Source organism: Zonotrichia albicollis, unplaced genomic scaffold, assembly GCF_047830755.1.
Source record: "Zonotrichia albicollis isolate bZonAlb1 unplaced genomic scaffold, bZonAlb1.hap1 Scaffold_254, whole genome shotgun sequence".
NCBI classification, from domain to species: Eukaryota; Metazoa; Chordata; class Aves; order Passeriformes; family Passerellidae; genus Zonotrichia; species Zonotrichia albicollis.
This window is the reverse complement of record NW_027428428.1, coordinates 2396981-2424634: the sequence shown is the minus strand read 5'-3', so window position 1 is coordinate 2424634 and position 27654 is coordinate 2396981. Positions and strand designations below refer to the sequence as shown.

General features: G+C 46.2%; 1 protein-coding gene and 1 long non-coding RNA gene across 2 annotated transcripts in view; one reads left to right on the top strand and one right to left on the bottom strand.

Annotated features, from left to right (window-relative positions):
* Positions 1-27654, bottom strand: part of LOC141727738 (uncharacterized) — a 667665-nt gene that overhangs the window by 136631 nt on the left and 503380 nt on the right. The window lies entirely within an intron of this gene.
* LOC141727835 (olfactory receptor 14J1-like) lies at positions 20122-21054 on the top strand. Its single transcript, XM_074534120.1, has one exon. The coding sequence runs from the start codon at positions 20122-20124 to the stop codon at positions 21052-21054; it is 933 nt and encodes a 310-aa protein (XP_074390221.1).

Below are 27654 nucleotides of genomic sequence, written 5' to 3'. Positions count from 1 at the left end.
GAATGTCTGTTGTAGTTTGACATGAGAAGAATTTTAAAAAGTAATACAAAAATTTTGTGTAACTGACAATCTGTTAACCCACAAAGATACTGAACATGCTTCTTTTAAACACATATGTTAAAGATGAAAAAACCCAGGAACCTCCTCTTTCTTTTCCAGTCAACAAAGAAGCAGCAGCCCCCATCTCAACCAAACCAAACCAAACCCAACCAAACCAAACCAAACCAAACCAAACCAAACCAAACCAAACCAAACCAAACCAAGCAACCCGGCCATGGGCTGAGCCCCTTCCCCCCTCCCCAGGACCCCCTTCCCCATCACCCCCATTCTCATCAAACCAAACCCCAACAACTCCCAAACAGGAAAACAAAAGAGGCTACAAAACCCCAACCAGAACAAAGCTGGCCACAGCAATTAAAATCTTACCATCAAATCCCCTCCCCCAACACAATTAAAACTAAAAACTCCTACAACCTACAACCCATACAAAATAACCCTACAACTAATATTAAACACAATAAAAAGCCCCAAAGCAGTCATAAAAGCAATCCTAATACAACTCAACCACAACTTCCTCCACAAGTTATCAGCGGGTCAGGTGTAAATCCTTTCAATACTTCAATCCTCCCTCAATTAAAAAAAAAATATATATATATATATTAAAAAACCCATAAAATCATAAAAGTCAGTAAAAAGTTAAATCCCTCCCCCCAAAAAGAAGAAAAAAATACCTGTCTTAAAACTAAAATCTTCTTATAAACTATAATAAAATATCTCTTTTTCTTTATAACATATAAAACTATAAAAAAATTTAAATTAATAAAAATATTACAAATTATTCAAAGAAAAACCTGCATGTTAAATAAATAAATGCTAAAATAACTGTAATTTTACAAAGAGTTTAAACAGGGGGAAAAAAGAGTAATCCAGTATCCCCAAGAGAAGATCTCTATTGTCTAAGATAAAAATAATTTAAAAAGAAAGTAATAAAAACATTTAGCTTTAAACAGCTCATCTTTAAAACAATACCCCTTAAGTTGACATGACTTATCAACAAGCTGTAAAAAAGCTTGTAGCAATAAAAAAAACCACAATAACAAAGATCACCAGACAACTGTTATCCATGACAAAACTAAGAACAAAAAACAAACTATTTTTCCTCTTGTAAAAAACTCTCTATAAACTTAACAAGAAAAACTTCTCTCCACAGTAAAGAAAAAAAATCGATTCTAGAAATAGTGAAATAACAATTTCTAGTTTAGTTTCTTTACATTTTCAGTAAAATGAAAAAGATGTAAAGAAAAAAAAAGTATTCTAAAAGATTAATTTTAATTCTTACTACCTTTTTTTTAATTTTACTTTTAATATATTTTTATTTATACCCTTTTAAAATTTTAAGCCTACTGTACCTTTCTTGTAATCCTATCTCACAACAAGATAAATACATAAATAATAAACCAGCACTAAAACCAACATACTCATCAGTACATTACTTAAGAATCTCAAGATTAGAAAGATCTATAATTAACAAACAAAGGCATTATAGTGTCATAAAAAACATTTTGCCAAAGTTTCTCTGATTTTCTAAAGTTTCCAGTAAAGGCTGTTTTGTTATTTTGAGTTCCTGAGAATCTCCAGTTGGTATATCTCTAGGGAGTCCAACTCACAGTACACAAGCAATTGTAGTTCTTTTAAAATGTCTCCTTGAGAGAATTGTTTGGCGTTTAGGGGTCAGGGCTTGTGTGTCCTGCTTGGCACAGCCCAGGCAGGGCTTTCCCAGCCACATTCCACACTCCATTGCCCAGCTGGAGCCGCTGGTGCCTCTGAGTTGTGCTGCCCCAGCCCCAGGGACGCTCTCCTTGTCTGCCCATTCCCCCACGGTCTCTGGGCAGGGATGGCCTCAGTGGGGGCTGCTGACATCCTCAGCACCTTGGAGGCTGCTGCTGAATTTTCCTGCTCCAGAGGCTTGTTCAGCCTTCAGCTCTTGAGTGCAGGAATTCAGTGTCCCAGGGCTCATTAACATTCAGAACACCTTAACAACCAAAGCCTCTGGGAATAATTTGATTTCACTTTCCTAATCCTTGGTAGTTACTGACAGAGATTTCAAAAGTGCATTCAACTGAATATGTTCTATTTAAAAAGACACTGAGAAAACATTTTTTAGGTCCTGTTTCCATTTTTTTTTCTTTGTTAATAACAATGTCCAGTTGACACAGAATCCAAGTACCTCCTCATGCAGTTTGAATAGATATGAAAATCAAGACACTCTATAGCTGACAGTCAATCAATCAAAATCAATCAAATCTCCAATCCTTGGAGAAGGAGCTGCCTGAGACACAGAGGGATGTTCATTTCTTTACAGCCAACAAAGCCAAGGGAAGGCACAGCTCCATCAAATGCAAAAGTCATTCCTCTGCTGGTATTAAATCCACTTTCCACAGCAGACAGTCTCAGGACAAAGGAAAACACCTTCTGTGCCCAGCACAGATCCCAAGGTCTCTCCAAACCCTCCCTGCCCTGATTCTGCCCAGATTTGCTCTTTGCACACACGAGTCACACACTGAAGTCAGGAGCCCCCTCCATATCCAGAGGGAGGAAAAGAGAGAATGGGGATGAAGAGCTCTCCTGTGCAGAGCCAAGGTCCAAGTGCTCTGGGATGTCCCAGGAGCATCTGACATGTCCACCATCCCCCAGAGATTTCTGTACAGTAACAGTTTTAGACAAAGACAAAATAAAAGGTAATTCTGTGAGATATAAACACAATTAAGATGTTGACTAATATGATATTTATTTGAGCTTCAGCAAGATTGGGCAATTCCCTGAAGGTCAAAGCATGAAACCAGTCAGCTGAAGGGCACTTGAATGACCAGAAAGCATTGGGAGGAGTGCTGAGGGCATTTTGCAGGACAATGGACATATGCAACATGTGCACAATCCAGCCTGATAGAAACTGAGTAAGGTCACCATGTCTTTGACGGACACAAAAGAAGGAGAACACATTCAGCAGCAGATGGTTCAGAGTGCAAAGGCAGACAAGAAAAGGGCAGTGACATGCCTGAAGAAGAAAGACTAACTAAAATAAAATGAAATATCAAAATGTGTGTGTAAAAAGGATTTAACCAATCATGTATTAGCTTGATGTGTGAACACTAGAGAACAATATAAAAATGGCTTGCTTTTTGTAATAAACTGGCTTTACTTGATCATATTGATCATGGTGTGATGTCCCGCTAATGATCCTCCGCACCTAGGGACCAGAAATGCATGCAAGCCTCCACCCCAAGAGACATTATCAATTCAAAAAACGTGGCCATTAACTGCTTTATACCAACACAGAGTAATGGCAACCAAAATGCAGTCAGACCAGGGTTTTTTCCACTCTCTTTCAAGCCCCACGCGTTGGGCACCAAATTTTGTCCTGGTTTAGGGCAAATTTGGGAGAAAACCTCCAAAGGGGCCCCTCCAGAAAGCAAACGCACATTGCCCCTCCCCACAACTGGGTCAGGAAGGATTCCTTGGAGAGAAGTGGAAAGAACCTGTTCATTTAACAGGCACAGCACCCCCAGCACACAAAATGAACAATACCAGGTGACAACACTCTTTCACCACTCTGAAAAAAATGACAAATTCAGAGTCTCTCTTGGGAGTGGTCACTCTGTTATCAGTCCCTCTGGTGCTGGGACAGCTGCTGCAGCCACAAGGTGCAAACTCTCGGTGTTCCCAGGTCCCAGTCCCGAACAGGTTTGAGTGGTTCCAAAAAAGGGAAAGGAAAAACAGTCCAGGGAAAAATTTGGACTGCTTAGCTAAACTAATTAATCAGCAGAAACAAAAGCAAGAGCAAAGCAAAAAGCCAAGCAAAAAGCAAAAGCAGCACCATGTACTGCCCCGTCTCTGTGTCCCGCCAGCCGTAGGGGAGCAGCTGATATCAAAACCAAAACAAAACTTCGCTCTTCAGAGCCATTCTTGAAGGCACAGAACATAATTTCCAGCATAAAGAGAACACATGAATGGGGATACAAGCATCATAGCATACAGCAAAGTTATTCCAAACTGCCTCCCAGCAGCCCCTCCTCAACGATGCCATCTGCTGGGGCTGTGCCAGCTTCAGGAGATCCCTCCAGGGCCTGCATTCCCTGTGTGAAAAATGCATATTGTACGACTGGCTTTTAACAAATATTAAAATGAATATTATATGTGTTGTGTTAGAAAGTTACATTGAACTAATTTTCTTAAGTAGTGTTTGAAATCTAGTTTTAGGTTATAACATAATGTTAAAATAGTAACTACGCTATGTAAGATACTTTTTTAAAGAGAGGACTCACAGTGAGATAACAGCCACACAACACCTAAATCTTTCAGAGAAAGAGAATTTATTGCTCTCTTAACAGAAGAAACAAACTTCTTCCAGCCTGCTCAGCCATGAAGAAGCTGTCAGGATTCAGAGGAAGAAGCTGACACTGACCAGATAGAATCCTGTTTGAATAGAATTTATGTGTTTGAATAGAATTTATGCATCATGGATGAGGGGTATGAATATGCAACAGGTTATTGTTTTTAAGGGTTAATCCTCTGTTAACCTGTGCTATTTTTCGGGCTTATTTTGCCCAGTAAAAGGTACTTGGACATCCATAACTCTTTGTTCTTCTTGTCTCATATTGTCCTAAAACTTAATTGTCCAAATTTTTATTATCCTAATTATATTAATCTTTTTATAACAATTTAATTACTATTAAACTTTGAAAATTTTAAAAACAAGTAATTGGCGTTTTTCACACAGTGTCTGACACGCAACATTCCATGTACCAGTGTTTCTGGGGGAGCCATTTACAACATGGGGTGGGTCACAGGATGTGAAAAACACCAATCACTTGTTTTTTAAAAAATTAAAAGTAATAAAATGGTTATAAAAATAGCAATATAATTAGAGTAATAATAATTTGGGTAATATGGATTAAGAAAATATGATACAATAGAAACAAAGAGTTATGGCAAAATAAGCCCAAAAAAGGACACAGGTTAACAGAGGATTAACCCTCAAAAACAGTAACCTGTTGCATATTCATACACCTCATCCATGATGCATAAATTTCATTCAAACACACGATTCTGTCTGGTCAGTGCCACTTTCTCCCTCTGAATCCTGACGGCGTCTCCATACCAGAGCAGGCAGGAAGAAGTTCATTTCTTCTGATAAAAGAGCAATAAATTCTTTTTCTCTGAAAGATTTAGGTGTCCTGTGGCCGCTATCTTGCTGCAAGTCCTTTCTTTAAAAAAAGTATCTCACATAGTGTTATAAATAGACTCAAGAGGAGTGAAATTTCCAATTTGAATTTATTAATTCAAGGCATACAGCATAAGCAAAAGTTCCAGCGCTGGACGGCAGGGGAGTCTCTGCTCCACCAACTGCCGCACCCTCATCCCCAACGTCCCCCTTTTTAAGTTCTTAGTGCTTCCGGACTGCTGTGTCATTTTGAAGTACTCTGCGCTTGCGTTGATTGTTGCTAGGGGGTCTTCTCTCGCCTCCTGGTGGTTGATGATGAAGGTCTTGGTAGTCTTCCTCGGTTGTGTCCTTTGACCTGATTCCATATTTGGTAGAAGAGCTTCGCCTTTTCTCTTATAAAACTTACTTAAGATCTTATGATTACCACGCGATTATGCAAGCAAAAAAAGAATTATGCAAGTTAAATAAATCAAACAGGCACTTAACCACATCCTCTATTTTTGAGGTTTTTTTGTGTAGCAAGCTAGACAAACACTTAATCACATCTTCTATTTTTAAGGTTTTCTGTGTAACGAACAAGAGGTTTTATCTGTTTCAATCCCCCCCTTTCTCTTTTATCCTCTTGTTCGTTAAACCTAGCCAATGCGTATCGACTTAGTTCTAAGTATTCTCCCCCTTCGGCTTCCCGCAAAGCTTTGTATTCTGAGTGTATCACCATAAGTTGAGCTGCTTCCAGCCTCCCTTTAACAATATTCACTATTTTATTAAAAAGGCAAGGTCCAAACGTAAGTCTCAACATTAACAGTATTACTGGTCCTGCAATAGTTGACAACAAAGTAGTAAGCCAGGGGGAGTAATTGAACCAAGTTTCATACCAGTTCTGTTGAGCTTCTCTTTCTTTTTTCCTCTGTTCTAACCCTTCTCTAAGTTTTGCCATTGAGTCTTGGATGACCCCACTCTTGTTGACGTATGAGCAACATTCCTCTCATAAGGCCATGCATAGCCCTCCTTGCTGTAACAATAGAAGGTTTAGTCCTCGCCTATTTTGTAATACTACTTCTGCCAGGGAATCTAAGGATTCTGTGAGATCTCTTATGGATTCTTCAATTCTCCTTAAATCTTCGTCTACAGATAGTCTAAGTTCTTGAAACCCTTTATGTTGTTGTACTAATGAGGCTACTCCTGTTCCTGTTCCAATTGCTCCGACTCCCAATAACATGGCTACCGTGAGATGGTGAAGACTTCCCTTTTTACTAAGTGATGCTCTGGCCCCTGATATTGATCATAAACGTAGTCAGGTGAGTGGTAAGTTATCTTGGGCACGATTAACACTTGAACACAGAATTCACTGGTTGTGTTAAATTTTTCTATATTTATACAAGGAGTAACTCCTAAAGTATTGCAAACCTATTTTGTGTTCATTGCTGGGAGTAGCCATTGTGCTGGCTTTGCTGGATCTCTAAGTTTCCCATACTCAGCACACAGGTGGTGTTTTTCTGGGGGTACTTGTCCTATACATCTCCCCTTCCCTGTGACTTTTGCTAAAGTTATTCCTTTCTGAGTATTCTCTTTCTTCCACAGGCATCTCGCAGGATTGGTGCCATTTATTCTCTTAGCCTTTGCCGTGATTCCTATTGCCTCATAAAAAGGGGGTTTGAGTGTATAGCATAGCCAACAGTCTGATGTCAAATTTGGGTGGGTTTCGTTTAGTACTTTAAATGTGGCTTGCAAAATTTTCCATAAGTTGTCATCTCCCGTTCCTGTTGAACTGGATGTAGGGGTTGGAAGTGTAAAATTTACATCAATGCTGGAATCATTTTCCTGCTCTTTAACCATCTTATTTCTTATCACCCAATTTGGTCACACAGCTTCTGGTGGGTCATTAGGTATAGGACTTTTCTTTATCAGGAAATGTCCCCCTCTGTCTTTTCTTCCTAGCTCGTAAAGTCTAGCCCCCCACATCTTCCCTAGTAACCACACAGAATCATCGGGATTGGTAATGTTGATGTAAATGTGATCGCAGTTACCGTTTTCTATGCTGTCATCTGCTTCTATTCCGCCAGGCTCTGCATTCAGACTTGCTGTCGTGCACCCAAAAGGTCCCCATCCAGTGGTGATAAACTTATCAGTGCTACCCCATCCTGAAGAAATAGTTTCACAACCCCAGTAACCACAGTAATAATGCCCAGGATAATTACAATAACTCTTTCCAGGATTTGAGCTTGGGCAGAAGTAATAGTTATTTCGATTCAGACATGGTTCCACAGGTATAATGTCGCACAATGTAAGCAAAAAGCTAGGTTTTCCTGAAGTAATTTTTGTTTCTAGAACTTTCTGATCTTCCCATCTAATTAGGGACCACTTAAAGGGTTCATGGGTCTGAGCATAGGATATCTTAATCACTACACACATCAGTATTAGCTTTGTCCAAACCGGGTGGTCCACATGGTTGGAATAGGACTTAAAAATTTGTTTTTGTTGTCTTTCTTTTCCCCGTTCCCCTCCCCTTAGTGGTGGCTCACCAATCTTGCAGTAGGACTGCCAGCATCTCCTGGACTTCCCACAGAGGGGTCGAGACTTCTGATTGTCTCCATGGCCCATTACCCCTCTGCCTCGCTCGACCACTCGGTTGCTGCGAGCCTCGAGGGTGACCATCTTCTCGGCAGCAGGGGTATTCTTCAGGAGCTGGATAATTATGATTGTCTCTTCCCCACCTTCTCTCTAGGCTAGCAGCCCAGTTTCTGGCTTTTATTTGTGGGATATCACACCGTATGGTGGGACTACTTCTCCTGCACACCACTTCGAGAATGTCAAGGATGAAGGGGGCCGGTTCGTTTGAGTGATAACAGAACCGTTCGGGGTTTATACCCTTTGAGAAGGTCTCCCACCACTGATCTGACCCAAGCTTTATTTCTCCCGAGTCTACTTTATAATTAAGGATCATAGAAGTTAGTCTCCTTTCATTAGTATAACAGGGGCCGCAAATGCCCCTAGGAACCCGTCCTCTCCGACAATGAGTCCACCACGGTTTGTGACACAGCTTACAAGAAAAGCATAAAAATGGGTAACAATCACAGTCTAAATAATTGCATTTTAGTCTTATTTCTTCACATCTGGCTGACTCCCCTCCCCAGGTTTGTCCTTTATATTTGAGGCGAGGAGACTTAAAGTAAGGTTTACCCAGTTCGTCCTCTATCTTTTACAATATCCCGGTGATCGCCCATTTCTTGTTAAGAGGTCTTGAAGATATTGATTGTCCCCTACCCAGACTATTGTCCAAATCATGAAGTTCACTGTAATTTGATCGTGGTTTCTCCAGGGACACTGCAGACCTTCCAGTTGTCCGGGGGTTTCACTGGTCCCTTGATACGACTAGCGTGAGTCCACCCTTTCTCAACAGTTTGAACTGCTGCATCTGTTGTAATAAGTACTTGGTAAGGTCCTTCCCACTTTGGTATCAAGGGGTTTTCTTTCCAGCTTCGGGCCAACACCCAATCCCCTGGTTGCACCTGGTGTAAGGTAAAATCTAAGGGGGGTTTTTGTGCAAGCATCCCCTTTTTTTTTTTTTTTTTTTTTTTCATAAAGCCTTTTTAAACTTGTTCAATTATGCTAAGTATTTATTCATGCATTGATCATTAATAACTGGGTGCTCCTGAGGTCCCTCAAGATTGTATGGCATTCCATACAGCATTTCAAAGGGAGATATCCCTATATCTATTCTAGGTCTGGGTCCGTATAGTTAATAGGGCTAAAGGGACACATTTTACCCAGGACATTTTTGTTTCCATTACTAACTTAGTTAGTTGTTTCTTTATTTCTCCATTCATCCTTTCTACTCGTCCTGAACTTTGAGGATGCCACGGAGTATGTTGTTCCCATTTTATTCCAAGAGCTTTGGCTAGGTTCTGGGTTATCTGAGATGTAAAGTGTGGTCCCCGATCTGAATCTATAACTTCTGGGACCCCATATCGAGGAATTATTTCTTCTAGTAATACTTTCGCAACTACCTTAGCAGTTTCCCTCGGGGTTGGGAATGCTTCTACAAAGTGAGTAAGGTGCTCTACCAGGACTAATAGATATTTTATCCTTCCTACCTTCGGGAGTTCAGTAAAATCTACTTGAATATGCGAAAAAGGTCTCTTTGCTAGAGGTCGCCCTCCCTCTGGCAACTTCCTTAGGTTTTTCCTATTTGTTTGTAGGCACAGAAGGCAACCCCTAGTTACTTGTTTAGCCATGTCCCAGATCCCCATGCTCATGTATTTGGTGGCAAAATAATCTACTAATCCTTGTGATCCCCAATGGGTCTTCTGATGAACTTTTTCCAATAATCTATAGGCCATAACTTTAGGTAATACTTCCCTCCCATCGGGTAGAAACCACCTCCCTTCAGAATTTTCAGTTGCTCCAATTTCTAGCAGCTTTTTCTTTTCTTCTTCCCTAAATTTTATAATTTGGTCCTGGCCCTTTAAATCAGTGATGTCTTTGTCTCCCTTCAGGGTCAGGATTCGTAGTGCTGCTCGCTTTGCTTCTCGATCCGCTGCATTATTTCCCCTACTCTGTAAATCTAATCCCTGTTGGTGCCCTTTTAGATGGACTACTGCCAACCTTCTGGGTTTCCTTAGTGCTTTTCAAACTTCCGTAATAAGATTCCTGTGAACTAAATCTTTTCCTTGAGAATTGACCAGCCCCCTTTCTTCCCATATTTTTCCAAATGTATGTACTATTCTATAACAATATTTGGAATCTGTAAAGATAGTTTCCTCTTTTCCTTCCAGAAAATTTAATGCACGCAGTAAGGAGTATAGTTCACACGCTTGGGCTGACCAAGATCTATATAGTGGTCCTGACTCTAGTATTTGCAACTCAGGTCCCCTAATGATAGCATACCCTGATGTTCTCGTCCCTTCTATAATCCTATAATCCTTGAGGACCCATCTATGAATAACTTTTCTCCTGTGTTTAATTTTTTTTTTTTTTTTTTTTTCTTCCAGATCGGGTCTTATTTTTACTTGTTCCTCTATAGTGATTATGCAATCATGCTCTAATGGTTCTGCGCCTCATTCTCCATATAGGAACTCAGCAGGGTTTTGCAAGGCTGTGGTTTCAATTGTTAAATTTGGGGCTTCTATTAGGATTCCTTCGTATTTGAGAAGTCGAGCATCAGATATCCATTTGTCAGCTTTTTGCTGAAGCACCCCCACTCTAATGTTATGGGGAGACATTACCTTCAATGTACTTGTTAAAAGTAATTTTTCGTCCAGAGAGAAAGGATACTGTTTTATTCTAATCGGGACATTTGGATTCTTAATAGTTACTGTAAAAGGAGTGATTTTTAACTGCCCAACACTCTCAGGAGTGTACCATACTTCGGGATTGATTTTTGCCTCGTCCTCCACTCGCAGAGGACAAAGTTTTATTCTAAGCTCTTTTCTTCCACATCAATCCTAATTCTTAGTTCAAAAATCATGTCTCGACCCAATAAATTATATTCTGATTCAGGAACCAACAAAAAATCCCCTATCCCTATTTTTGAATCTGTTTCTATTACTACACCCTTAATAATTTTTACTTCAAATGGTTCCCCTTTTGCCCCAATGACGGTTGCAACTTCTTTAGACAAATTACATCCTTTTGGTAAAAACTGAATAGTTGATCTCTCGGCCCCAGTGTCTACCAGGAAAGGTATTTCCTGGTGTTGGGGACCCACCTTAAGTTTTATCAAGGGCTCTTTAGGTGTTTTTCGGGTCCCCAATAAATAGAGCCCCTGACCCCTCTAAGCCATCAGGAATTCCTTCTCATCTTTAATCCTAACCCTACATTCCTTTTTAAAATGCCCTCTTTTTTCACAATAGAAACAAATCCTCTGACTTGCTGTCTCTTTGGGCTCTCCCTTTCTGGGATCCCCAAACCTCCTCTCTTCTCTTTCATACCCCCTATTCCCACTCGTTGCTGCCACCATCAGCCTAACTTGCTTCCGATAACTCTCATCCTCTCTCCTAACATACACTTTCTGTGCTTCCCTTAAAAGTTCATCCAGCCCTCGGTCTTGCCAATCTTCAATCTTTTGTATTGTCCTTTTTATATCTTCCCATGATTTTGAAACAAAATGTACCTTTAAAAGAGCTTCTCCGGGTGGTCCATTAGGATCCATACTGGAGTATAGCTGGAAGTTCCGTCTTAACCTTTCTAACCAATCTGTGGGTGATTCATCTTTTTTCTGTCTATCGTTGAAAGCTTTATCTATATTCTGGCCCCTCGGGACTGATTCCCTAATTCCTTGGATTATTCAAATCCTGCATATGCGTTCGATGGGCTGGGTTTTGATGATCCCATTGCGGATTCTGCAGAGGCCACTTAGTATCCGCGGAGGGACACTGGGCGTGTTGCGCATCCCAGATACGCATTCCCTCTCTCCTAATCATATTTCGTTCTTCAGCCGAAAATAAAATTGTTAAAATCGACTGGAGTTCTTCCCATGTATACATGTTTGGACTCAAAAATTGATCTACCTTATCAGCTATTCCTAAAGGATCTTCTAGTAAATGTCCCATTTCTTTTTTAAATTCTCGAACAACGGTCGAACTCAGGGGGACTGAAATAAATCCTATTCCTGCCTGCGGACCCCCATCAGCATTTCCCTTAAGGGAAAAAGCCCCGTCTGTTGTTCTTTAGTCCGACTCCTGGTGATTGGACCCCGGTAATCTGATTGGTCAGAGTCACTATCATTACTTTGAGGTGGGGGCACCGGTGCATTTGGCACTGGAGGAGGTGGGGGTGGGACATAAGGAGGGGGTACTATTATAATTTCATCTCCTTTTCCCTTCTTCTCCTTTTTCTTATCCAGTTCCTTATTTTCCTCAGTTAACTTACAGATGTATACTTCTGGTCTAAACACCCAGATTTTTGCATACTCGCTTTCTTCTGGCGAGATAGGTTCTTTAGAGTTTTACCCAAATGTTTAATGTCTGTCTTACCCAATCTTCCGATGATCTGAAGATGGGCCAATATACATTCTTACAAATTTCCTTCCCGCCCCAAACTTCTACACAATAGTGTATCATTTTAGCCCTGTCTTTGCTTTCAGTTCCTGGGAAGTGTTTCCAGTTACTAAGCAAGTATCCCAGGGGGCTGTCCCTTGGAATGGAGGGAGCTTAACCTGTGCAGGGGGCTTACTCTTCCCCTGTCCCATTCTTCCGGAGTGCCTTCTTACACACACGTATCTTTCGCTTCCCCTCTTTCGTGGCCCGAGCTCTCATGGGTCTGCGGGAACCGCACTACTGGAGGGTCCGCAATCACTTGGAAGATCTGGCTACCAGTCCTCCGCTCATTCACACATCACATCGCCACACTCCGGGATCCCATTCTTCCGGAGTGCCTTCCACACTCCGGGATCCCAACCCCAACCGGACGGATCCCGTTCTTCCGGAGTGCCCCCGCACTGCGGGATCCCATACTTACGCGTCCTGCGTCTTCGTCCGGACCCTGTGCACAGAAGATTAAGGGGTTCACCGGTGTCTCCCTTTTGCTTATGAGTATAATTTAGGTTCGTCGGTGGGGGAGGTGGAGGTCGCCCAGAGGGGCCACCTAATTAGGTTAGGTGGGGCGCCCCCCTCTCTGGAACAACTTATCCAATTCACTCCCCCATCCAGGTCACGGCACCAATCTGTTATAAATAGACTCAAGAGGAGTGAAATTTCCAATTTGAATTTATTAATTCAAGGCATACAGCATAAGCAAAAGTTCCAGCGCTGGACAGCAGGGGAGTCTCCGCTCCACCAACTGCCGCACCCTCATCCCCAACGTCCCCCTTTTTAAGTTCTTTAGTGCTTCCAGACTGCTGTGTCATTTTGAGGTTGCGTTGATTGTTGCTAGGGGGTCTTCTCTCGCCTCCTGGTGGTTGATGATGAAGGTCTTGGTAGTCTTCCTCGGTTGTGTCCTTTGACCTGATTCCATATTTGGTAGAAGAGCTTCGCCTTTTCTCTTATAAAACTTACTTAAGATCTTATGATTACCACGCGATTATGCAAGCAAAAAAAGAATTATGCAAGTTAAATAAATCAAACAGGCACTTAACCACATCCTCTATTTTTGAGGTTTTTTTTGTGTAGCAAGCTAGACAAACACTTAATCACATCTTCTATTTTTAAGGTTTTCTGTGTAACGAACAAGAGGTTTTATCTGTTTCAGACAATATGGAGATAAGGGGTGGGATGTCCTAGGTTGACTATATGATGCTTTTATCCCCAGTTGTCTTGTTCCGCTTATGCTAAATAATAAGTTTTGCACCTTTAAGATTTGTTCTAAAGAGTGAAGGGGGAAGAGAAGAAGTGCGTAATTTGTTTTCAGACATGGCACTCACTTCACATTCCTGCTCCTGGACTGTGTTGTCTGTGGATGGACAGACAATGGGACAGAGCTCTCCTTTGTTTTAGCTCACTGAGGCAAAGAAGTTCCCTGGACTGTGGGGTTTTTTCCCTTTTCTTTGGAGCTGTTTAAACCTGCTCTGGACTGAACACCCAGAAGAACACCGACAGCTCGCACCTGTGGCCCACCAGGCCGGGCCTGGGCCGCAGCATTTCCAGCATGAGAGGGACTGATAAGAGACTGAGCCAAGCTGCAACCCAGGGAGGGGTCTTTCTGCGTTTGTAATCTCTTTTGGAGCAGCAAGAGGCTTTATTGTTAAATATTGTTTAGGCTCTATTGTTTAATCAATAGGTTTTTCCCACTTTTCTCCAAGAAGGTATTTTCTCCCGAACCGGCTGGGAGGAGGGTTAGTTGAATCTGCTTTCCTAGACATGCCCCTTTGGGGGTTCTCTCCCAAATTTGCTCTGAACCAGGCCAAACAGAAAGACAGAAGACCTACAGAAAGATACTCACATGGTACTGACTGCTTCGGTCCCAGCATCACTAACAGAAACCCCAAGAGAGGGCAGGATCCAGACCATGGGCTGGCCTCGTACTCCAGCTTTTAACCCCTAGGCCTTCATGGGCCCGCCCCTGGGGTGGGACTGCCAATTGCCTGTCCAATCAGAGTCAGGGTAGGCACCAGCTGCTGGTGTGTGATTGATTGACGGTTCAGCCAATCAGACCTGGGTTAACATCTCCCCTGCTGTGTGATTGACAGCTCTGCCAGGCCAGGGCTGGGGGCGGGGCTCTGTCCCACCACAAACCAAGGCCTGACCCGGCCCTGGCCCCACACGGGCATTCCGAGCATCCCAGTGTGTCTCGGGTCATCGATCACATCCAGCCTCTGAAAGCAACCACTGTGACAGTAAAGAACTTCACGGAACCAAGGGTCAGTTGTGACAATATGGGTCCAACGACACCATGGTGACACTGGGGAATCTCATGGAACTGTGGCTCAGTTGTGACAATGCAGATCCAAGGAAGCTACGGTGAGACTATGGAACCTTACGGAATCAAGAAGGCCATTTTGCAACTCAGGGGCCCTATAGAAGCAAGGGTCAGTGATCAAACAGTGGGGCCTATGGAAACAAGGAGCCATTGTGACACAGCACGGCCGCATGGAGTGAAGGGATCCTTGTGACTCTGTGAGGGTTCATGAAACCAAAAAAACTTAGTGACATTGCAAGACTTAATGGAATCAAGGGGACCCTTGTGACGGTATTGGAACCATTAAAGAATGGGAACATGGAACAGGTTTGACTAGTTTGGCCTCCTTGGGACTGTCTGACAGATCCCACTGAATTAGACATGCCAAGGGCCACTCCTATCTGGCTGTGAAGCACTGGGGCTCCGTGGTTTTTTTCCTATGGAACAGACCTATCTTTCTTATCTAGGCTCCAATGGCTGAAATTAGGATTCCACCTGTAAAATTCTGTATATTCAAGGATTACTCTCCAAAAAAATCTGCCAATACAGTCAAGTCTGACTAGCCTCAGCCTCTGGTGACTGCCTCTCATCTGGCCCTGCACCACTGGGGCTCACTTGTTTCCTTCCAATGGAGACCATTGTGACACTGTGGGGTGTTGTGGAGCCAAAGAGCATTATTACACAGTAGGAACTTGTGGAACCAAGGAGATCAATGTGAAACTGTGAGTTCCATGGATCCAAGGGGCCATTGTGACACTGTGGAGTCTTGAGGAACCATGGACACCATTGTGACACTTTGGGGTCCTCTGAAATGGAGGGGACATTGTGACACTGCAGGGTACCATGGATCCAAGGGATCATTGTGACATTTTAGAGCCTCATGGAACAAAGAACATCGTTGTTGCTCTGTTGGGCCACATGGTCCCAAGGGGTCAGTGCGAAGCAGCATTGTGGTAGTTAGCCCGGCTGCAACTCAGAGTCAGCCAGATTTTACCCCAAGAGTATTGGGCATGAGTTTCAAGGCCTGGGAATAATTTGTTTAGCTTAGAGTGAGATTGAGAGTTCCCCCATAAGCCTTTAGTGTTGCTATGCTAACTTATCCAAGTTCTACTACTATATTTGTTACTTGTTTCCCCTATAGGGTTATTGTTCTAGATTGTTCCACCCTCAAATGTATATGTTGTTACTTCCCCTTTCTCTCAGGTCTTAGGATCCTGCCCCTCATACTGTTCTCAGTTTCTCCATATTTATTTTTTTTCATCCTGTTAGTAAAGTTCCTTTTAAACAACTCTATTGATCCTGCTCCTTTTCATTTTCGGCGCTCTTGCCCTGAAGTCAGGGAACCAGAGAGGTTTCTCTCCGCCACCTTCATTGTCACATTTGGCACCCAAATAGGGACCATGACACTCAGGGCTCCCTGTGTCAGTCACGTCAGCTGGGGTTAGCTGATGGAGAGGCCAGTGCTCCCCGGGATTTTGGATTATTCTAAGCCCGGTGGATCCATTGTTGCTTCAAGGGACCTTGCCCAGGAGGGGCAGGAACAACGACGGTTTCACCTGCATAGGATTGCAGGTGGGTTTGGGGAAATGCAAGACATTTATTGCTCATTTTGCCACTGTGTATTTACAATATGCACCCAAGTCCCATAATTGATTTAGTGTGTTCTGGTGGCTCTTCCCCATAAGGCAGAGAAAGAGAAAAATCAGCAGCCGGACGTCCAAAGTAGAAAGGAGCATATATGGATGCTTAAATTCTCACTGATCATTACATATTATTTTCAAGGAATGAATTAAAATCAATCATGAGGTGGATCATTAAAAATTTTGCACATGCCTTTGCTGACAAAATCCATACCACTGAATTTTGGGACTCAATGGGTTTTAAACAGTACAACCTTTCAATCAACAGCGACCCCATTGCACCCTGCGTGCTCCCCATCTTCCATACCATCCTTGACACCCTTCACCAGAAAGCACTGTGCTGAAAACTCAACCCGTTGGTCACTCCTAACTCAGGACCTCCCTTCAAATCTGCCTTTCTCAGACCTTCCATGATTGTTCAAGATGGCAATGGCCACGCAGTCTTGTTGCACCATGCCCTGGAGCTCAAGAGAAAAGGAGCCTGAATGTGGCTCAGGAGCCCGACCATTCTCCCTCCGTCTTGGCTCCTCCACTTCCTGCTACCACAACTTTCTCTTCCACCCTGAACAAACCTCCAAACTCCATCCCAAAAACTGCGGGTCATGTCCCTACTGTCAATCATCCCACTTTCACCCTGGGCAATGCCTCCAGAACTCCACCCGGAAGTCCACCATCCTAAATCAAGACCCTTCCTCCCCAATACCTGACAAAATGGCAGTGCCCCTTGCCTCATCCTCCAGCAACAATGTAACCCACATGGTCAAGTATATTAAGGCCAGCTGTCACACTATTTCTAATCCAAATGTTACTACTCCAAGTCATTCTTCCTCCCCAGAAGACACTTTGGACTCCTCAGAGCCATCTTTCCCCTCAACCCCAGAAGATCCCTAGGAAAGGATCTGGAAAGAAGCAGTTTAGGAAGGAGACTGGCAAATAGTCTCAAAACCCTTCAGTGCCCCTGTATGTTATGAAAGAAGGGGGCATAATCCCAGGTATCAGCCATTGGTTTACAGGGAAATCAAGGATCGGTATAGGGCAGCTAAAGACCATAGGAAGGACTTACCTTGTTTTAATGGCCTAATGAGGGCAATGTTTACATGTCTTATCCCCGTATGATTTAAAATGTATTATGACCATGTTTTTGTCACCTACAGAATACACCCTGTGGGAGGGAGAATGGAAGTGTTTACTAAATCAATTAATTGCAGATTGTGCTAATAATGAGGCAAGGGTGGAATTGACAATCAACCATCCAGCTGGAGAAGGACAACACAGCCTACCAGATGATCAAGCAGCAGGTATCCCCCGAGAAGTATTGGGTGATATCAAAGAGATGGCTTTGAAACCTTTGATCCAGGTATCGGATGGTAGCACGCCCAGTTTGAACTAGCTTGGGAGGCTGCAGCTAAAGCTTTAGGACAATTAGACCATCTTGGGTGCCTGTGAAATAAGCAAACCAATGCTACCTCCCTCACATTGAGTGGCCTGCTCTCAGACATAGAGACCATCAGACAGGCCACCTTACAGAACACCAATAGAGTTTTTACACTGGGCACATGGGCATGGCTGTGTAGACTCTGAGGGCATGTGTTGCATGAACCTCTCCAGCCACAGCGAGTCAATCCACAAGAGCATTGAAGTACTGAATGAAGAGTTCAAGAAGCTTCAAGTGAAAAACAAAGAATGGGTCAATGAACTCTTCCAATCCAAGGAGCTAAAAGGTTGGATGATGTCTAGCTAAAACAGGACATTTAATTTTCTTAGCTGTTGTTGTATTGTTAATTGTCTCATGTTTGTTTGGATGCTTTTAGAAAGTCTTACAAAATTCTTTCAGTTCTATCTTTGTTGTAAAACAGAAAGAGGGAAGATACCCAACACAGGCTCCTCATGGAGTCCTTGGAGGAGAGAACTGGAGGTCAGGATGGCACAAAAACCTCTCAGAGACTCAGTGTGGGAAAGAAAATCCATAAAATTACCTAAAAGTAATCTTAAATCCATAAAGTACATAAAAAACTTTCAGTATCTAAAGCCATTAATGAGCCCCACTGAGTGTCAGCACAAAGCTCTCCAGGGACTCGTTAAAGCAGAGAATTGGGGCCATGGTTGCACAAACTTGTCACAGAATCAGTATCAAAAGGGAAACATCAAGTACCTTAAAATAACTGAAGTACCCTGAAGTACTAATGAGCCCCAATGAGTGTTGTTACTGACAAAGCCTCTCCAGGGACTAATTAAAGCAGATAATTGGAGGCCATCATTACACAAACCTCTCAGAGACTCCAAGGCAAAAGCCAAACCCAAAGTCCGTTCAAAACCCTGCACTCCCTACAGGGAGCATTCAGGAGCCCCCAGGGCCATTGCTGAGCAAGGCTCCCCAGGGACTCCTTCCAGCAGATCCTTGAGGCCACTGGGATGTGGGCTGGGGGGGGATGCTGAGGGCAGGACAAGGGGCTGACAGTGCCCAGCCTGGCTGGAGATGTGCCAGGAGGCCCCAGGGCCTCAGGACAAGGTGTCTCCTCACAGCCCTTGGTGGCACAGACCCTGCTGTGCCCCAGGGCACCAAGACTTGGCTTCTCTTTGTCCCCACCTGTCATCACTGCCTCCAGTTCTCTGCTCTGCCTGGGGCCTGGGGACACTTTCTCAGATGTGCTCCTCAGTGGGACCCATTAAAAGTCCAAGAAACTTTGGAGTTGGATTCTGACTTGGAGTTCTGGAGAGGTTTCTTCAGCTCCCTCTCAGGGACTGATGTTCAGGGCCTGAGCACAAAGCCCCAGAGGCTCATTAAAGTCCTTGTGCTGTGTCTGTGCTGCTGAGCTGGGCTGGGCTCCTGGCACAGAGGCAGCTCCTGGTAACCAAGAAGAGCTTCAAAAGCACATTTCTCTTGATGAGCAGCTCTTCTGCCAGCCCAGCAGGGCTGGGGCACTGCCTGCAGCCACTCCAGGCACAGCACAGAGGCACAGAGAGCTTCAATCAGTCAGGGCTGGGAAGGTGCTGAGAAGTGCCTGGGGCAGAATCACTGCCAGCCCTTGGCACAGGAACCTCTGGCTACAGGACAATGCAGCTGCAGCTCCTGGAGCAATCTCCTAAAGCTGGAACATCCCAATCCCTACAGACCGTGTGAGTACATTCTCTGATTGTCTCTTGTGCAGAGCAGCCAGGGCTGCCCAGGTCCTGCAGCCCAGGGTGCTGTGCTGGGGCAGGGACTCTGCTGCCTGCCAGGGACAGCTCTCAGCCAGCCCTGGCAGCTGCTCCCAGCACTGGGGGACAAGGTCTGGGTGGGAGGAGACAGCTGGTAAGGCTTGGAAGTGTTCTCCTTTTGAGGGGTGGATGCTGCATTGTTCAGGATTGCTCCCAGCATGGCATTAATCTGGAGAACATTTGCAAATAGAATAAACAGGGAGCCCAGCAAGGCAGGGGCTGCATGAAAGAGAAAATTATGCTTTTTATTCTGCTACTCTAGGTTACCTAGATGGGAAGTTGCACATTAATATTAATCTCTCAATTCACATTTAAAAAAAAAAAAAGTTATCTCAGATGAGAATAAACCAGATGCTGGCAGAAATCTGCACAGGGCTCCTCACAGGCATCATCAGTGTCACTTTTCCAGACTCCTCAGGGTTTCTCTGACATTGCCATCCGAACCTGCAGCGCCAGAGCTGGCCCTGGGCAGTGCCAGAGCTGGGAGGGGTCTGCAGGGCAGAGCTGAGCCCCCAGGGCTGGGCTGGGCTCTGGCAGCACTGGCAGAGCCCTGCCCTGGGCACAGGGAAGCAGCTGCTGGCAGGGACAGCTCCGGGCAGCAGAGCCCTGGGCAGGCAGAAGGGGGAAAGTGCCCCAAAGCTATGCTGGAATAATTAAAATCCTCTCCAAACACAGCTATAAATATATATGATTTCTTTTGTTACAGATCCCCATGCCAAGGCACAGCAAATGTCCAACAGCAGCTCCATCAGGCACTTCCTCCTGCTGGCATTGGCAGACACGCGGCAGCTGCAGCTCCTGCACTTCTGCCTCTTGCTGGGCACCTCCCTGGCTGCCCTCCTGGGCAACGGCCTCATCATCAGCGCCGTAGCCTGCAGCCCCCACCTGCACAAGCCCATGTTCTTCTTCCTGCTCAACCTGGCCCTCAGCGACCTGGGCTCCATCTGCACCACTGTCCCCAAAGCCATGCACAATTCCCTCTGGGACACCAGGGACATCTCCTACTCAGGATGTGCTGCTCAGCTCTTTTTCTTTCTGTTCTTCATTGGAGCTGCGTACTATCTCTTGACCATCATGTGCTACGACCGCTACGTGTCCATCTGCAAACCCCTGCACTACGGGACCCTCCTGGGCAGCAGAGCTTGTGCCCACATGGCAGTAGCTGCCTGGGCCAGTGCCTTTCTCAATGCTCTCATTCACACTGCCAGTACATTTTCCCTGCCCCTGTGCCATGGCAATGTCGTGGGCCAGTTCTTCTGTGAAATCCCACAGATCCTAAAGCTCTCCTGCTCTAAATCCTACCTCAGGGAACTTGGGTTTCTTGCTGTTACTGCCTGTTCATCATTTGGCTGTTTTGTGTTCATTGTTTTCTCTTATGTGCAGATCTTCAGGGCTGTGCTGAGGATCCCCTCTGAGCAGGGACGGCACAAAGCCTTTTCCACATGCCTCCCTCACCTGGCTGTTCTCACCCTGTTCATTAGCACTATCATGTTTGCTCACCTCAGGCCCCCCTCCATCTCCTCCCCATCCCTGGATCTGGCCCTGTCAGTTCTGTACTCGGTGGTGCCTCCAACCCTGAACCCCCTCATCTACAGCCTGAGGAACCAGGAGCTCAAGGCTGCAGTGTGGAGACTGATGACTGGATGCTTTCAGAAACATTAAACTGCTGGCAAATGTCTTGAAATCACTTGTAATAAAAGTCACCTTTCATACTTCTTGTTTGTTTAGTTGTGGGTGTTTTCTTTTATTTTACCGTTTTCATATTGTCTACACAGAAATGTCATTGTTTGTGCCATTTCTCATTTTGTTTTTCTCCACCTTCCCTACAGTCACAGACTGTGTCAATGAGCGGCTGTTTTCCTGTAGGCTTTACAGGAACTAAAGGATCTACCCGCAGAGTTTTCACCAGAGATGCCCTATTGTTTCCTATTTTGGACCTGCAGCAGCAATGTCTGTGTGCAGAGCTGGGGGCAGATCAGTGCTGGCACAGCAGCTGTGCCCAGCAGCAGCAGCACTTGGTGTTGCCGTGGCCCTGCCCCGCTGCCCTGGTGGCCCTGGTGTTGCTGCAGGGCCTGAGTGCTCTCGGGGCCGGGCACAGCCCTGGGGGTGGCAGTGCCGGGGCTGCAGCAGGGACAGGCCATGGGCACTGCTGGGGCAGCGCTGACACCTCAGGCCAGGCCCTGGGGGCTCCAGGCTCCTTGCCCAGGCTCTCTCAAGAACACACCCAGGCCAATGCTCAGCACAGAAAAGCCCCATGAGCAGCCCCAGGCTGGCCGTGGGCAGGCTGGGGGCAAACAGCATGGCTGGGACTTTGCAAGGGCCCTGGGGCAGACGGGAAGGAGCAGCAGAGCAGGGGCTGATCCATCCCCAGTGCGCTGCACAGCCCAGGGCAGCGTCCCAGAGCGTCCTCATGGAGCTGTCAACAACATCCCCCCTTTGCAGCCCTGGCCTCTCCCCCAGCTCGCACAGGTGCCCCATCCTTGCAGGCACAGACACAGCAGCACTGGCTCAGCAGCCCCTGTTTGCATTGCACAGAGCAGGGGGAGCACCGCCATGCTGTTGGTGTGGGGACATGAACCTGAGGGAGCACAAATGCCATCAGCCCCTGGGGCCAGCAAGGGCTGGAGAACTTGAACATCTACCAGGGCCCTCACCCACTCCTCACAGGACTTGTGCTCCAGACCCCTCCCCAGCCTTGTTGCCCTTCTCTGGACACGCTCCAGCCCCTCCATGTCCTTCCTAAATTGGGGGGCCCAGAACTTGACACAGCACTCGAGGTGCTGCCCAAGCAGTGCTGAGCACAGGGGAAGAATCACTGCCCTGCTCCTGCTGGCTCCACCATTCCTGATCCAGGCCAGGAGCCATTGGCCTTCTTGGCCACCTGGGCACACTGCTGCCTCATGTCCAGCCTGCTGTCCATCAGTCCCTGCAGGTCTCTTTCTGCCTGGCTGCTCTCCAGCCACTCTGTGCCCAACCTGTAGTGCTGCAGGGGTTGTTGTTGCCAAAGTGCAGGACCCGGCACTTGGTCTTGTTAAACCTCACCTTGTTGGATTTGGGCCCTGGATCCAGCCTGTCCAGGGCCCTGTGCAGAGCCCTCCTACCCTCCAGCAGATTAAACTCGCACCCAACTTTGTGTCAGCACGGTTTCCCAGAGTGTCCCAATGGTTCCATAGGACCCCTTGGTGTCACAAAATCCCTTGGATCTTTGGCCCTGCACTGTCACAATGGCACTTGGTCCCCCCAGGCCCTGAAGTGTCACAGTGGATTCTTGGTTCCATGAATCATAGAATCACAGAATTTCTAGGTTGGAAGAGACCTTGAAGATCATTGAGTCCAACCCATGTTCTAACACTCCAACTAGATCATGGCACCAAGTGCCACATTCAGTCTTCCCTTAAACACATCGAGGGATGGTGACTCCACCACTTCCCTGGGTCAATGATTCCAGTATTACCACTCTTTCTGTGAAAAATTTCCTCCTTAATTCTAGCCTCTATGTCTCTTGGCGCAGCTTGAGACTGTGTCCTCTTGTTCTGTCTGTTGTTGCCCAGAGAAAGAGACCGACCCCCAGCTCACCACAGCCACCCTTCAGAAAGTAAAAGAGGGTGATAAGGTCACCTCTGAGTCTCCTTTTCTCCAGGCTGAACAACCCCATCTCCCTCAGTCGTTATTCATACGTCTTGTGCTCTAAGCCCCTCACCAGCCTTGTTGCTCTCCTTTGGACACGCTCAAGCATCTCAACATCCCTCCTAAGCTGAGGGGCCCAGAACTGGATGCAATACTCAAGGTGAGGCCTCACCAGTGCTGAGTACAGGGGAAGAATGACCTCTCTACTCCCACTGGCCACACCGTTCCTGATACTGGCCAGGATGCCATTGGCCTTCTTGGCCACCACGGCACTCTGCTGGCTCATGTTCAGCCGACTGTCAACCTGAACCCTCAGGTCCTTTTCCTCCTGAGCACTGTCCAGCCACACTGTCCCCAGCCTATAACGTTGCAGGGTGTTATTGTGGCCAAAGTGCAGGACTCGGCACTTGGACTTATTGAACTTCATCCCATTAGATTTTGCCCATACATCCAACCGTTCCAAGTCCCTCTGCAAAGCCCTCCCTCCCCCTAACAGATCAACACAGGCTCCCAGGTTAGTGTCATCTGCAAATTTGCTAATGAAAGACTCTAAACCCTCATCCACATCATCAATAAAAATATTAAACAGAACTGGCCCCAGCACAGACCCCTGAGGGACACCACTGGTGACTGGTCACCCGTGGATGCAGCACCATTTACCACCACTCTCTGGGCCCGGCCATGCAGTCCGTTCCTAACGCAGCAAAGTGTGCTCCTGTCCAAGCCACGGGCTGCCAGCTTGTCTAGGAGTATGTTGTGGGAGACAGTGTCAAAAGCCTTTCTGAAATCCAAGTAAACAACATCTACAGCCTTCCCTGCATCCACTAGGCGGGTTACCTGGTCATAAAAGGTGACCAGGTTGGTCAAACATGACCTACTCCTCCTAAATCTATGCTGGCTGGGTCTGATACCCTGGCCATCTTGTAAATTCTGTGTGATGGCACTTAATATAAACTGTTCCATTATTTTGCCAGGTAGTGAGGTCAGGCTGACTGGTCTATAATTACCAGGATCCTCCTTTGCACCCTTTTTGTGAATGGGTATCACATTGGCCAGCTTCCAGTCATCCATAACCTCACCAGTGAGCCAGGACTGTTGGTAAATGATAGAGAGTGGCTTTGCAAGCTCATTTGCCACCTCTCTCATTACCCTGGGGTGGATCCCGTCTGGTCCCATAGATTTATGAACATCCAAGCATTTCAGTAGTTGTATGACTGCCTCCTCTTGGATAATGGGGGACCATTCTGCTCCCTGTCACCATCAACCAGCCCAGGCAGGCAGGTGTCTTGAGGGCAAGTCATCTTCCCACTAAAAACTGAAGCAAATTAGGCATTAAGCACTTCTGCCTTTTCCTCATCTTCAGATACTAAGTTCCCTCCTTTGTCCAATAAAGAACAAAGGCTGGTCTTACCTTTCCTTCTACCATTAATGTATTTGTAAAAACATTTTTTATTACCCCTTAGAGAAGTTGCCTTTCTAAGTTCAAACTGAGCTTTGGCCTCCCTAAGCAATCAAACCAGAAATGGACCGAGAACAGTCCCTGTATGTGTGTGAGACACAAGGACACTGACGGCAAGGATAAAAGGAACATGGCCTGAAAGCTTAACAGAGCTCAAACTTAACAGGACTTTACTAATACATTAACCTTAACTGATACTTTCAACCTCACAGTTTAGCAAATGAGCAGAGCGTAACAGCATGTAACCTAACTTAAACCTATGACTTCACAATTTAACAGAGGAATAACACTTAACAATATTGAACTTAACATATAACTTATACTAAAGGTAACCGCTTAGCAAAAGAAAACCTCTCAGCAGCATTTAACTTAATTTAGGCCTTGTGATTTAACCTTCCCTACAGGCCTGACTGACTCAGCTATCCCAAGCACTCCAACCCCTCAGAGAGTAGCATTTCTGCCAGATTTCCCCAGCACAGGCACTCCTGTGTGTACACAGACACAAAGAGTCAGTGCCAGGCACCTGTGAGAAATTCCCCTGAGGGCAGGAAATGCTCCCTGTGGATCCTTTGGCATCTCCCCAGCAAAGGGCAAAGAGTTGAGCCTGGAGGAGTGGGGGGATCGGCCCAGGCTCCGTCGTTGTTCAGGATCCCCGAGTGCAGCAAACAGGAGAGTTCCTGGCTGGGAGAGGCCCCACTCAGAGGGAGTCGCTGGCCCAGGAGAGCTCCAAGGGCTCCTTTTGGAGCGCTGTGTGCAGGGCCCCAAGAGAGGGGCTTCAGTCCCAGCAATGGCTCATCCTGACCCCACTTGGCACCAACAGCTTTCTTTGACAGTGTGAGAACAGGGATGTTGTGCCATGGAGGGAACAGAAACAGTTCCCAGGGCTTCTGCTACAGAAACCAGGAGCTGGTTGGGCAGCAGCAGTGCCTGGAGCAGACAGTGTTTGTGATGAGCTGCAGAGGAGCTGAGCCCAGGGGCTGTTGGCCAAGGCCGAGCCCCAAGGAGCATTTCTCAGCTGGCAGGGCGGAGTGAGAAAGGGAGGGGGGAATGCAGCAGCACAGGCCCCATGGAACCAAGGGACCAGTGTGACACTGTGGGGCCCTGTGAGACCAAGGGACCATTGTGACACTGTGGGACCCTGTGAGACCAAGGGGCCATTGTGACACTGTGGGGCCTCATGGAATCATGGAGACCACTATGAGATTGCTAGGCCTCATGGAACCAAGGGGACTGTACTGACACTGTGTGGCTCCATGGAATGTAGGGATCATTGTGACATTGAGAGGCCCCATCAAACCAAGGGTCCATTATTACACCACGGGGCCTCATGGAACCATGGAGACCATTGTGACACTTTGGGGTTTCATGGAACCAAGGGGCCATTGGGACATTGCAGGGCCTCGTGTCATCAGTGGTCCATTGTGACACTTGGCCACTAAAGGAGACCATTGTGACACTGCAGGGCTTCACGGAACCTCGAGGCCATGGTGACATTGTGGAACACCATTGAACAAAGAGTTCATTGTGACATTTCAGGCCTGCATGGAACCAAAGCTCCAGGATGACACAGAGGGGCCTTCTGTCAGCAATGGTCCATTGTGACACTGTGGAACCAAAGAGACCATTGTGACACTGCAAATCCCCAAGGTCCAAAGTCCATTGTGACATTGCAAGGCTCATGGAAAAGAAGAGTCACATGACATTGTGGGACCTGGGGAACCACGGAGACCATTGTGACACTGCAAGGCCTGATGGAATCATTGGGACCATTGTGACACTGTGGGACTCCATTGAACCAAGGGTCTATTGTGACACTGCAGGTTTTCTTGTAATCAAGGAGCCCTTGTGACACTGCTGGACCCCATAGAAACAAGTCACCATTATGGCACTGTGGGGCCTCATAGATCCAAGGCACCATTGTGACAGGGTGGGGCCCCATAAAACCAAAGGAACAAAGAACAGGTCTGGTTGGTTTGGCCTCCCAGGGGCCACCTAACTGGTCCAGCTGACCCTGGCATGTTGAGGATCTCTTCTCATCTGCTGCTGAAGCACGGGGACTCCATGCTTTCCTTCCTATGGAAAAGAACTCTGCTTCTCCTCCAGGAACCCATGGTCAGATTTGGGATTTCTCCTCCGAATTTCCTTATATCCAGGGATTGTTCCCATAGGAATATTGCCAGTACAAATCTGGCTGCAGTGGTTTCACAAGGGTCACTTCCCATCTGTCCCCAAAACATTGGGGAAATCTCTGCGCTTTCCTTCCTATGGGAAAGGACTGTCCTGCTTCTCCAGGTGTCCATGGCCAAGACTGTGTTTTCAGCTCCAAAATTCCCTATATCCAAAGACTGCTCCCAGACAAAATCTGCCTTTCCGGTCAAGTCTGGCTGGCCTTGGTCTAGTGAGGCTCTCACCTGCTTTCCAAACACTGAGGCTCTCTTTCCTTCCCATGGAAAAGAACTCTCCTTCTCAGCCAGGTGCCCATGGCTAGAGTGGGGATTTCAACTCCAGCATTTCCCTGTTGTGACAGACTGGAGGAGATTGTTGGCTGGAAACAATTTGTGTAGGGGGGAGGAAGGGGCAGGTCCAGCCTTCCCCTGCCCTGGAACCCCAGCCTTGCCCTGCCCTGGAACCCCAATCCCCCCAGAGCCTCCATCCCAGTCCAGCAGTGTCTGCCAGTCCCTGGCACAGCACAGGCAATGCTCCACAGCCACCTCTGCAGCCCCAGCCCAGCTCCTGAGGGTCCAAATGAGCCCAAGTCCCACCTGGGGGAAGGGCCCAGCAAGACCAAGGGAAATTGAAGGCTGACCACAAGGCAAGCAAACATCTTGACCCTACCTCCTCTTGGAATTTCCATCTGAACGCTGCTGGAATCCAGGAGTTGGTAGCTGTGTGTGCTTCTCTGTATCTTTTCTGTCTTTCTCTCTTTTCAATTCACGCTTTTTGAAAATGTTGAGTAACTTAAAATTCATCAAGCTAAGACTTTGCGAAGGTGAATGGGCCAAGTCAGTGCTTTGAGAATTGTTTTCTGTTGATTGCATGTCATATTAAACCTTTTGCCAAAGTTTCTCTGATTTTTCTAAAATCCCCAGTAAAGGCTGTTTTGTTCTTTTGAGCTCCCAGCCACATTCCACACTCCATTTCCCAGCTGGAGCCGCTGGTGCCTCTGAGTTGTGCTG

What these genes read in the sequence shown, in the direction of transcription:
- LOC141727835 (XM_074534120.1), top strand. Translation starts at nt 20,122, where the DNA reads ATGTCCAACAGCAGCTCCATCAGGCACTTCCTCCTGCTGGCATTGGCA.